Consider the following 13,662-nt stretch of genomic DNA (forward strand, 5'->3'; position numbering starts at 1 on the left):
GGTTTCTCTCTGTTTGCAATTGGTCAGATGCTGCAAACACCACCCCTTTTACAGGATGTGAGCACGCACTGGTCCAGATTGGAAAACCCTGGCTGCATTTAGCGAGTTGATAGCCAGCTTCGTTGTACAGCTGATCCAGATTACGAATGTCTTGATAAGCCAATCCAGCTAATGGAGAGATATCCCGGATTTGTTAAGCCAGCTTCGTCGTACAGGCCTCAGCTCTCCCATCAAAGCCTGCTGCTGTTTCTGCTCTTGTTTGTTGGTGAGTGAACAGATGAACAGAGGACTCGAGTTTACAAAAGACAAGACCAAGTAGCCTAACAGTGATACACCAATCAGAGAAAAGCAAGCTCAGTGTGGCGCCTGCATGATTACAATGACATCGAAGAAATAATGACCACTGCAAAGGCTGGTTAAATCACATATAAATAAAATTGGATCAAAGATAGACTATTGATCCATCAATGAACTATTCAGTAATAAACAGCCATGAATAATTCTGATATTTAACCATATAAGACTCATCATTTGTTATTTTTTTCCTGGATAAGATCAATAATGTCATACATATTTAAAATAATCACATATTTCAACCAGTGGGCCGAGGTTCTTTGTAAATTATAATAGTTTAAATTACAGTTTGGTTTTCATTAGTTTTCACTGCTGTTTTTTTTTTTCTAACTCAGTCCATTTGTTTTTAAACGCTATGTTGTGCTTAAGTTTAAGTGTTAGTTTTTCACCAGTATGGGAGGCCTGTCAGTGTGGAGGCCAAAAGGGATCATTGCTTTTGTTTTTCAAATTTGATATTTGTATACAACTGTAGGTCTGTTTATGGATACTTTTGCTTCTTTTATGGGCCATCTTACAGAATTGGTGAAAAAAATCCCCAGATTTTTTCTGTCATACTGAGAAATGTCCAAGGTAAAACTTCTACAATCTCTCCAGTTAATTCCTTCTCTGTATTTTCAGTCTTAACAAATGTCGAATGAATGAAACAACCAGTTTTGTATGAAATAGTCTTTATTTGTCAAAGGTGAGTTTTAAATGTAGTATTTCATAATCTTTAACAAACAGTGGCTTTAGAAAGTCTACACACTGTTGTTAAAATTAGAAAAAAAGGCCCTCTCTTCTTAATAGAGGTGTTTAAAATCTGTCAAATTAAGACGACATCTCTAAAAGTTTGTTTACATGGAAACACTTCCTGTCAGAAAAAACTTCTGCTTTGACAGGAAGTACCCAATACAAGCAAATAAAGGTGCAAAATAAACATTAAGTTTACAGAGGAGTCATTCACTGTAACATCTGTCAGATTCTTCACATTAGTGCCTTCTTTTTAGTCTTTTGAAGAGACTTTGATCTTGAATTAAAACTGTACTTCACTCAGTTGTATTCTTCCGAGACATAAAACCTCCAGGCTGCAGAACAACTTCATCTTTTAGTTTCAATCCTAGAAAAGCATTCACATTTTTTTATTGTTTACTGCTGTATTTGAGTTTGATAAGTTGGAGAATGACCGAAGTTAACTTAGATTTGTTTGAAAAAGGCTATTTTACTGTGGCAGATAGACACTGAGTTATGTTATCAGATTATTTAATGTTCAACCTTATCAAGCAGGAAGCTGCTCTGTGCAAAAAATAAAAGCTGCTGTATCTTTATTTCATCGGTGGCATGAGAAGCTTTCACACTCCCAAGAGAGTTTCAGCGGTCTGACATCAGAAACAACCATGGACCTACAGCTGAGGATTCTCTTCTTCTTTACAGGTAACTGTCTTTATATAAAGAGAAGTGATGCACCTTTACCTGCTCATGTCTGATAAGGTGATGTTCATGTAGATTTGATTCTAAAAGCCTGTTTGATTGAGCTGATCCATGTTTGTGGACTAAACAACAGAGACCTTTGAGCTTCACTTTGAACCCTGACTAACCATCTTTTCTTGGTTCTGTTGTTTTCTAATTCTGACAACAAAGAGTGAATTATTATTGTTGTAAATTAAAGATTGTCTACTTTACAATAGAAACACATAATGTGATGGTAATATTAGCACAAACTAAAACAAGTAAGTTTGGTTTTGAAGGAGTTTTCAGGCTTGTCATTTCTCAATTAGTTTAGCTCCATCTCTTAACAATTTTTTACCTTTTTCCTAACAGAAAGCTCTCTTTGTACAACACGCTTTTTGCACTGTAGGATTTTAGTATGTGTTTAGTATGTGCTTCTGTAGGCGCGTATGTGTGTGTTTATGCATATGTGTGTGCGTGTGTGTAGGCCATGATAATTTATGAATATATGTCAATTATGTGTGTTTCTGTGAAGAGGGGCTGCTTGCATGTTTTGCTGCTGTAACAAAAGCAATTTCCAGCAAATGATTAATAAAGTATCATCTATGCAGTTAGGGCGTTGCATAAAATGTGACTTAAACAGAATACATGCATTATATTAAATACAGCATAAAGACAAAATATGATGTTCAAACTGCTAATCTTTTTTCATTTTTTAAAATACACGTTTTGTAACTTGTACGGTTGTTTGTAGAGTTTATGTTGTGTTATGTGTTGATCGTCTTGCTCTGCGAGCTAACCTGGCTCATCTCCCACCATGTTTAAGTCGAGCTGTGAGCTCATGACAACATTAATACAGACATTAGGCTGTGGAAGCTTCGAAGGTTTTCTGTTTTTGGTCCATCTTTGTCACCAACTTCACTCTAGTTATTATGCAGCCTTCTGTCTTGACTCTCAGAGAGATTACCACTGAAAAGGTACAAGGGAACCAATGTAGCAGTAGGTCAGTCAGACAGTCAAAGAGAGAGAGAGAGAGAGAGAGAGAGAGAGAGAGAGACGGTTCTGTGAGGGGAAATGTAATTTATTCCTGATTTTGTGATTTGTTGCATCCAAGTGAAATCAGATGTAGCTGTGGATCTTTGAAGAGAACATTTCTCTTATAAGATTATGTTGCAGCCATTAGCTCAGGAGTTCCTAAAATTTTCAGTCTGGGACCACCAAAGCAACAGTGCCAGAGACCGGCGACCCCCACTGTCCAGGCCTGTCCACTGACATGACTGAGACCATAAGAGAAGAAGGAAATAGACTGTAGCAAGCAACCGCCTCACTCACTCACTCACTCACTCACTCACTAACCTATGAACTAACTAACTAACTAACTGACTGACTGACTGACTGACTACGAACTAACTAACTAACTCACTTACTTACTAACTGACTGACTAACTAACTCTTGTTTCTCTGTAAATGTTCCAGTGATCATGTTTTCTGCTGAGGAGGTGAAGAGTGAACTGAAAGGTGTTGAAGGACGATTCATCACGTTTCCTGATCCTGTGCTGGAGTTTGGATTTCTGACATTTCAAGGAAAGACTATCGCTACGGTGATGGAAGGAGAATTTGAGGTGTTGGAGGAAACTTACAAGGACAGACTCTCCTGGAACAACCAGACTGGACTCTTCACAATCAGAGTCCTGCAGAGGGCCGACTCTGGTGTTTATGTGACTGACTCCAAAAAAGGAACTGTCTCCTCTACATCTCATCAACTCACAGTTTACGGTATGGTGACATTTATTTACTCTCTCCCAGTTAACTGACCAGTTTATCCCACTGTCTTCTTCTGTTCTGACCAGTGGACTTGCGTTCATGTTAACCTCATTCATGTCAGACAGAGAGGCTGTGAGGAGTCATGGATTAGTGACAGTGAGTTAAACTGTGAGGGAAAAGAGTGAAGACCACTGCATTTTAAAAATCATTATCACTGCTTGATAATTGTAGCACGAGTCAGGATGAGGAGACATGGCTGTATGACTTCCTCTGTCCTCTACAGGAAGTTCAGAGATGTTCTGATTAGTGTCTTGATAACAGATCATTTCACCTCAATTTGAACACCCTGTTGGTTTCCTGAGTCAAAGTGTGAAAACCCTCCACCCTTCCTCCTCTATCTGGTAGATCATCCTGATAAAGTGGTGTTGGTGGTGTTAGCAGCTGTGAGAGATCTGACTGATGTAGAAAAACATGTTTAACTGACCCTGACAGAGGGCTGCTCCTATAATAAACTAGTGACTTGAATATTTGACAGAGAAGGATTCTTGACAGTTTTCACCTCTGAGACCAAAATGTAGTTGTCCAATAATATTTGTCCAACATTGGAGCCAGTTAACATTGTCAGAAAATGTCATAAATGTAGGAAATATGAAGGCCATGTCTTCTTTAAGCACTCTGCAGTATGAATACATCCTTAAAATGTTTGTTAACTCATACATTTCCTGTCCAGAGCCTGCTGCAGCTCCTGTAGTGAGAACTCTGAAGGTAAAGGCAGACAGCTGTACTCTGCTGTGTTCGGTGAATGGGACTGAAGAGATGACTCTGCTGTGGTACAAAGACGAGAAGATACTGAAGCGGAGCGGCCCTGCTGTCTGTCTTCCTCTCACTGTACAAAAACAGGACTTCTCATCATCTTATAGATGTGCAGCAGCCAATCCGCTTGAAGAAAAGTCACTGATCTTCGACGCTACGGCCTCCTGCAGGGGAGACGGTGGTACGAGCAGCAACAGTAAGACAACTGTTTCTCAGTGATTCCTGATGTTTGTGTTACTGATGTTGGTGGTCTATAGAGTGGTGCAGGAATGAGTCCTAAAACATGGAAGTAAGTTAGCATTTTAGCCCTTCCGGTTCCCTTGTCTGAAAGTCTATGGGAATTTTGAATGCGTTTTCGGTTAAATGTCTAAAATAAGGTCTGTGTTAAACACAAGTTCAGGAGAGTTTAACGTTTTATCTTACGACATAAAATAAATTGTAATAAATTGTGTATCTTTTCACATCTTAATAAAGACGGTTGCTAAAAGATAGCTAACAAGGACTACATACGTCATCATCCGAGACAACTGAGCTTTTCACTTGTATTCGTGGGTGATGACATAAATTCAGTCGACTGTGTTGTAGTTCAATATAACATGACATTAGCTTTTTACTTTTGACAGTTAGATTAACGAACCAGATACGATTCTTATATTATCAGTTTATGAAGATTATCTTTATGAACAAAATGTGTAAGTTTCACAAACTTTTATTGGACACAGAGCTTATTTTCAGCAATAATCCAAAAACCCATTGAAAAATCCCATAGGCTCGGCGCCGAGGGAACCCATGTAACGCTAACTTCCGGGTTTGCCTACAAAGTTACGTCACGACTGCACCACTCTATGTCCCTGAGATAGAAACACACACTGAGGCCTGTTTCAGAGAGAAGGTTTACTTTAAACTTAAATAAAAACCCTAGAGGGTGAACTGTCATTCTCTCTGTGGAGAGTGGAGGGACAGCTTTATGGCACCCTCCAAGCTGCCTTTCTCTGCAAACTGTTTGTACTTGTTAGTTATTCAGACTACTAATTGTGTAAAAGAAGAGCTCGGGTTTAAAACAGTGGCATTTTCCTTTAAAATCAAAAGACTTTTCAGGTTGTAAAGGAGCTTTCAGAATGCAAATAAACAAAAATCTCATGAATTTTTGTTTATTTGCTATTATTTTCTATAGAAAGTATTCATGAAATGGATGTTTTACACTTTTAATGATTTTATAAATCAATCATGGTTGATATGATTTGGCTTTTTGACCCCCCCCCCCACCAAAAAAAAAAAAACAACCCCTGTAACCCCATGTAAAAATGAAAACAGATTTATATAAAGTAATGTGAATTTAACAACAATATGTAACAAAAATGAGTGACTGCATAAATATTCACCCCACTAAAGTCCGTATTAACTGTAGTAGATGCACCTTTGTCTGCAACCATAGCACTAGTGATGGGAATTCCAGCTCTTCTCAGAGATCCAGACCATTTGGCTGAGTTCAGCAAGAAGAGCTGGCTCTTTCAGTTCCTAAACGGCTCTTCACTTGGTACCACTTTGACTTTTAATGATTCAGACAAATGAAGCTTTTTGTTGACCAGTGTTAATTTTGACAGCTATTTTTCATTTTAGTCTCTGTCTGTTGATTGCATGCCTTTTAGTTTCAGTTACATTTCAGTCGTTTCTACCCTTTTTCTTTTTAGTCTAGTTGAAGCTGATGAAAAACTACAAAACACTTGACTCTAGTTTTAGTCTAAGTATTTATTACCTTGCCTAAATCTGATACCAAATCATGGTAGTGTGTTCTATGCCAGTGGTTCTTAAACTGGGGTCCAGGGACCCTTAGGGGTCCGTGAGCCACAGCTGCAAAATAATTTCAAATAAATTATTATTAAAGAACTTCCATGTTATTCAAAATCTAATAAATACATACAGGGACCAAAGTGCTGTAAAACAACGTTACAAAACCACTGACTCCCACATAAGTCAGCTTTGGGCCAATAAAAACTCAGATATGATTTTGAGATATCACGTAAATCTATCACTCCTCACGCATCAGTCACTTTGCTCAGGATCCATTTGTTATGCAGGTCCAGGTAGCAACAATGGATGAATATCTAAGCACGTCCACTTCAGCAAGTGATGCTAGGCACAAACCAGCTAAACTGAGAAAATATGATGACAGCTGTCTGAAGTTTGGGTTTATTGAGAACAGCAACAGAAGATCAGAGTGTGTTGTGTGTCTTCATGTGAAGCCATAAAGCCACCAAGCTAAAGCGTCATCTGATAACAAAGCACACAGATTTTAAAGATGTTTTTTTTCTGATGAAATGTCAAAGAAAATGGCAGTTAACATATGTTCAATCAGCGTGGGGGTTTTGTGGGGGTCCTTGGAAAATGTTCTGCCCTGTAAGGGGTCCTAAGCCCCAACAAGTTTGAGAACCCCTGTTCTATGCACCCTGCTAAACCTAGATTTTGAATGTCCATCGAAAACTAAAATACATTTTAGTCTAGTTTTAGTCATCAAAGATCTATTTCTGGCTAGTCTTTGTCTAGTTTTTGTCATGGAAAAAAGGCTGTTGACGAATATTTTTATTCATAATTTTAGTCGACAAAATTAACACTGTTGTTGGCCAATGATTGATAGAACTGCATGTATTTTTCAGAATTCCTTTTATTCTCAGAATAACACAATTTTTACGTATTGCTTGAATTTTTTTAGACAGTAAAGCACCAGTTCAATAACTTTTTGTATCTTGAATGCTGTAGGTTATTTTTTTTACATTTAACATAAAACAACTTCATCCACAAATTCTCTATTGGATCGAGGTCTGAGCTTTGACTCGGCCACTGCAGAACATTCACCTTGTTGTCTTTAAACCACTTCTATGTAGCTTTCTCTGTATGCTTCGGCTCATCTTGATAAAAAATAAATTGTCTCTTAGGCCGTAGTTGTCTCACAGACTGGATAAGATTGTCCTCCAAGATTTTCCTGAAATTTTGCCACATTCATACCTTTAAAAGCCTTCCAGGACCAGCTGCTGAGAAGCATCCCCACAGCGTGATGCTGCCACCACCGTGCTCCACAGTGGGGATGGTGTGTTTGTGGTGATGTCAGTGTCTGGCGTCTTGTCTGATGGCCAAAAAGCACCAGAGTCTCATCAGACCAAAGAACTTTCTTCCACTTGACCATGGAGTCTCCCACATGACCTTTGGTGAACTCTAGTCCAGATTTAATCTGAGACTTTCAACAGTGGCTTTCTCTTTGCCACTCTCCTTTAAAGCTTTGACTGGTGGAGAACACATGCAGAGTCTCTCCCCTGTCTTTTGTCTTCATGGTGTAATGGTAGCCAGGAATACTGATTAACCAGTGATTTGACCTTCCAGACACAGGTGTCTTTATACTACAATCACTGAGACATATTCACTGCACTCAGGTGATTCACATTTCCCTAATTTAGAGACTACTAGCACCAGCTGGCTGGACTTCTGTTGAATTAGGTCAGTCAACTGAGGGGGTGAAAATTCATACAGTCACTTATTTAACACTGCACATTTTTATATAGTTGGCATTAATTTGTGGAAGTCTGTTTTCACTTTGACAGTGTCATGATTATTTTTCTTTTTTTGTAAAAAAACAAACAAACAAACATTTTCCATATTGACCTTGATTGATTTATAAAATCAATAAAAGCATAAAAAATCCAAGGGGGTAAATAGCTTTTATAGACACTGTAACTCCAGTTGTTCTCTCTGTCTTTTTTCAGCCGTGGTCTCATCTGTTTCTGAAAAAGCAAAGACAGATCTGAAAGGTGTTGAAGGACGATCCATCACTTTTCCTGATCCTGTGCTGGAGTTTGGATTTCTGACATTTGAAGGAAAGACTATCGCTATGGTGACGGACGGGGAATTTGAGGTGTTGGAGGAAACTTACAAGGACAGACTCTCCTGGAACAACCAGACTGGACTCTTTACAATCAGAGTCCTGCAGAGGGCCGACGCTGGTGTTTATGTGACTGACTCCAAAAAAGGAACTGTCTCCTCTACATCTCATCAACTCACAGTTTACAGTAAATAACATTTATTTACTCTCTGACCAGAGTTCATTCTATCACTGTTAATCAGCATTTCAGCCGCATTTATGATCTCAGAGGTTCATTTGTTTCTCAGTGATTTAGTGGAATAACTTTAATGACTAAAAACACAACTGATTGAATATTACTCTGATAGAAACATTCAGCTGTAATGGTTGTTATTTAGAGGATAGTTTCACATATCTGCTCTAGTTTTTATTATGAATCTTTCCTCAAACTGAGCAGAAATCTTCAGATATTCAGAGCTCACAGGAATAATGAAGAGACATGTCTGTATGACTTCCTCTGTCATGTTTAGAGATGTTCGTGTCTGATAACAGATCATTTCACCTGAATTTGAACACCCTGTTATGAAAACCCTCCACACTTCCTCCTCTATCTGGTAGATCATCCTGATAAAGTGGTGTTGGTGGTGTTAGCAGCTGTGAGAGATCTGACTGATGTAGAAAAACATGTTTAAGTGACCCTGACAGAGGGCTGCTCCTATAATAAACTAGTGACTGAAATATTTGACAGAGGAGGATTCTTGACAGTTTTCACCTTTGAGACCAAAATGTAGTTGTCCAATAATATTTGTCCAACATTGGAGCCAGTTAACATTGTCAGAAAATGTCATAGATGTATGGAAAGAAACATGGTTGAACATAATGCTTATTTCAGCTTTATTAGCTTAAAGACCTCCTAAAATGTTTCCTCATTGATTAATAAATGTCTTCTCCAGAGCCTTTGGAAGTTCTTAAAGTGTATCGGGAATACATGTGGCTCGATGACTGCTGGTTGGAGTGTTGGCTGAATAATTATGAAGAGACGACTCTGGTGTGGTACAAAGATGATGAAATATTGAAGCAGACCGGCTGGTCCTCGTCCATTAAAGTACACAGACAGGACTTCAATTCATCTTATAGATGTGTGGCGGTCAATCCTGTTGAAGAAAAGACTGTTCGTGTGAACGTTACGACTCTCTGCAGTTCAGGTGACACAAACACACAAGCAGCACCAATCAGATTGTCTGTTGATCTTCTCAGTGATGATGATGTTTGTGTTTCTGATGTTGGTGGTCAATGTTCCTGACAGATGCCCCACAGACCTGGTGGTTCCTGACTCCTTTGCTCGCCTTTATGGCTGTTGTGGCTTTTTGCATCATTTGTTCAACCATCAGGAGAAAGAGGAAGAGAGAGAGAGAGAGGGAGAGAGAGACGGCCAATCAACACTCATGTCAGTACACACTCAGCTCTCAGAGTAACTTTACTCATTTTTGGTAAGACAATGATTAACCCCTCTGTCTGTCTCATCTCTGCAGATGAAGCCTGCAGTGATGAAGCGGTTTGATCCAGACCAGGACTACCCAGAGAAACGACTGGGCCTCTGAAAGGCACATCATCATGACTTTGTAAAAATCAGTCCACAAGGTAGATTCTGATCTTCTGGAGACATTCTTTGATCATGCATGCTGTTTCCTTCCCTGTCCATCCATTTTCTACACCCCTCAATAGAATAGATTTTAAGATTCTTACTGGTTTTAAAGCTCTTCATGGTCTTGGTCCATCTTATTTATCAGATTTGCTTTTACCTTATGAGCCCTGTAGAGCCCTCAGGTCTTCAGGACGTTCTCTGTTAACAGTGCCTAAAGTTAAAACTAAAACATCTTTTTATTACTCAGCCCCCGTCTGTAGAACAGCTAACCTGAAGATCTGAGGGCTGCACCTAATGTTAATGTTTTTAAAAGCAAACTCAAGACCTACCTTTTCAGTCTGGCCTTTAACTAAATTTTATATCCTTAACTTTATTTTGTTTGAGTGTTTTAGCATTTATCTCTCTAGTTTTAGTGTCAGGATTGTCTTTCAGTATTTGATCCTCTTTTCATGATCTACCATGTTCTCTTTATGTGTGTTAAACTTTTCTATACAACTTTATTGAGCTATTTTATTGCTTTAATTATTATTTTAGTATCTGTTGTTCTGTTTTCATTTTATTTTAATTTATTATTTCTTAAATTTCATTTTATGTTACTTTGTTTTTACATTTTAACCTAACCTCCAGTGTTTCCTCATTTTTGAATCATTAAAATGGTGACTCCTGACTGTGTACCTTCCTGCTTTTATTGGATCCATTGCTCATGATTTAAAATGGACTTGGTAAATGGATTTGAGCTTGTATAGTGATTTTCTCGTTGTCTGACTACTCAGTGAGCTTTATGATATACTTGCCAATATTGTGTTTGGATTATGGGGATGAGGGGACAGGGATGGGCTGGGGTAGAGTCATGTATTCTTTCTTTCTTATTCTGTTTGTGTGTAAAGCACTTTGTGCTACATTGATTTGTATGGAAAGTGCTCTACAAATAAAGATTGATTGATTGATTATACCATTAGAGCAGTGCTTCTCAAACTGGGGTCCATGAGCCACAGCTTGGGGGTCTGCGAAATAATTCCAAATAAATTATTTAAGTTCTGCCATGTCATTCAAAATCAAATAAATACATACAGGGACCACAGCACCATAAAACAACCTTACAAAACCATTGACTCCCACATAAGTTAGCTTTGGGCCAACAAAAACTCAGATATGATTGTTAGATATCACATAAATCTATCACTCCTCACGCATCAGTCACTTTGCTCAGGACACATTTGGTGTGCAGGTCCAGCTAGCAACAATGAATGAATATTTAGGTGCATCCACTCCATCAAGCGATGCTCGGCATGGACCAGCTAAACTGAGAACATATGATGACAGCTACCTGGAGTTTGGGTTTATTGAGAACAGCGACAGAAGATCAGAGTGTGTTGTGTGTCTTCATGTGAAGCCATGAAGCCTCCAAGCTAAAGCGTCATCTGATAAGAAAGCATGAAGAGTTTTAGGACAATACAAAGTTTTTTTCTGATGAAATGTCAAAGAAAATGGCAGTAAACATATGTGTAATCAGCGTGAGGGTTATGTGGGGGTCCTTGAAAAATTTTCTGCCCTGTAAGGGGTCCCCAGCCCCGAAAAGTTTGAGAACCCCTGTGTTAAGGATCATGGGGGGCTGGACCGTATCCCAGCTGTTCCCACACAGAAAGGCCCTGACCAGAAAGTGAACCAGAATCCTCTTTTTTGTATTTTTTTCTCTTTTTTTTCAAAATCTACAACTCAATAAAATGTTAATTTATTGTCCATCCTCGGTATGCACAAGTAATGAACTGAGGGCAGCAGTAACACTTGTAAGCTTTAACAGTGAAGTAAATCCCTGTGAACTTATATATGTTTTGAGTTAGAGTTAAACAAAACTAGAAATAATAAGTTAACAACTACACAGTGAACTATCTACATATTTCATGTTACAAAGTTATAATTCCAAGGTTAACATGTTAAAATATTTTCTGTAGCATCTAACAAGAGTTACTAGGGTATGTTGAATCTGCCACTGGAGTTCCCATCATGTTTACTTAGAGTTTAGCCCTTCTGATCTCTGATTTGTCAACTGCAGGACATGTGACAAGCAACCAGAAAGTGGAAAGTTGTTGTGAAGCAGAGAGAAAGTGGCTGCCATTAGAAACAGATGCTGAGAAAGTTATCTGACTCCATCCTGCTGTTCTCCATACTTAGAGTGATCCTTTCACCATCTATTGAACCCTCACGTTACATTTGGTGGCAGTGTGGTGAAATTTTTGGTGATTCTGTGCATTTGGTGAGTTTTAATCCCCTGCACTGTGGGTGTTTTCACTCTGCACTTTTTTTTTGGAAAGTTCACTCTTTGACAGCAGCTACTGGTCTGAAAGCCTTTTTTTTTGGCGATAAGAAGGATAACTGCATTTTGTGGCTCATTTTCCTGCTTCTAGTGATTTTTTAACTTTTTTCCTCTGCTGTGATGTCAGCTGATGAAAGTGAGCCTGAGCTGCAGCCTGCTGCTGTCCATGGACTGAGGTCAGCTGATGTGGCTGGAACTTGAGCTTCACCTTTAAATCCACAATCCATCTCTAGTGCTTTGAAAATAGATCTTCCACCTGCTTTTAAAGGAGATGGGACTGAGTCTTTCACAAGTTGGTCTCGATGCTTTGAAGTAGCATTGCAGGCTATGTCTTCATCAGATTCGGATCTGTCTGCAGTGATGGCCTCTGTCTCTGATGCTGCATTCCTTTATTGGAACAGCTTGTCTCCTGCGGTCCAGTCTGACTATGACTCAGTGAAAAGCAAACTGAAAGATGTTTTTGGACCACAATACTCCCTGCCATTTTTCCAAACACATGTGAACGCCCGACCTCGGAAGCCTGGTGAGAGTTTGGATGTGTACAGTGCAGACATCACTCGTCCTGTCTTGGAGGCCTTCCCTGATTATGACCACAATGCACAGGAAGGTGAGAAATTTCGCCGTTTTGTTGCCAGCTTGGATTCAACATTACAATCAAAAGTTCATGAAATGGGTGTAGAAACTCTTGAGGATGCCCTGCGCATTGCCAGCCGCTGTGAGAGAGCACGTGCAGCTCTGCAGCTGACCTCTGCAGGATCCCCGCAGGCATTGCCATCGGGACAGGTAGCTATGATTCGCCCTAAACCTACTGATGAAAACTTGAAGCAGTTGAGCAGCTCACCCTTACTGTGAGCAGCTTGAAATGTGAGGTACGGGAGTTACAAGAGAAACACAGACAACTTGCTCTGCATTTTGAATCCAAACCTGACAGAGCTTCCTCTCACTTAATTAATGATGGGAAAGATTTACCTTGTTCTGTCAGTCCTGCGTATCATGACAAAACCTGTCGTCCTACCTCAGAGCCAGTTTCCTGTGACCTAACCCCACAACAGCCCCCAGATACAGATCTACAGTATTCTGCACAATCTGTTTCATCCACATTTGTGCTTCAACTAGCTGAACAGGATCTCAAAAGAGAACAGCAACAAGACTCCATACTGTCAGAGGTCATAAACTGGAAAACTAAAGGTCAGAAACCTCCATACTGGCGCATGAAAAAAAAAACACCTGCTGAGAGAACATTTTGGCAAGAGTACCACAGACTGACCTTTCATAATGGCTTGCTCTGTCATACAGTTTTCAACCCATACACAAAGTCAGTGCAAAAATCAAGTTGTTGTCCCCCATGCCCTAAAGGACACAATTTTGCAATTGTTATGTGGAAATCCAGTCTCTGGTCATTTGTCAGCAGAAAAATTCCTGAAAGGTGCTCAGCAGCTGTGTTACTGGCCCTTTATGTCATGTGACATCAAAATGTGGTGCAAGCAATGTACTCCA

At 39.4% G+C, this 13,662-nt stretch overlaps 1 protein-coding gene across 1 annotated transcript; it reads left to right on the forward strand.

Moving 5' to 3' along the window:
* Positions 1-1,704: 1,704 nt before the first annotated feature.
* LOC121508536 (titin-like) lies at positions 1,705-10,089 on the forward strand. Its single transcript, XM_041785463.1, has 7 exons — positions 1,705-1,764; positions 3,256-3,555; positions 4,274-4,552; positions 8,112-8,414; positions 9,160-9,411; positions 9,513-9,653; positions 9,739-10,089. Exons 1-7 carry the CDS (start codon positions 1,728-1,730, stop codon positions 9,765-9,767), a joined length of 1,341 nt encoding a protein of 446 aa, XP_041641397.1. The 5' UTR covers positions 1,705-1,727; the 3' UTR covers positions 9,768-10,089.
* Positions 10,090-13,662: the final 3,573 nt, after the last annotated feature.

This window comes from Cheilinus undulatus, linkage group 4, assembly GCF_018320785.1.
Source record: "Cheilinus undulatus linkage group 4, ASM1832078v1, whole genome shotgun sequence".
Lineage (NCBI taxonomy): Eukaryota > Metazoa > Chordata > Actinopteri > Labriformes > Labridae > Cheilinus > Cheilinus undulatus.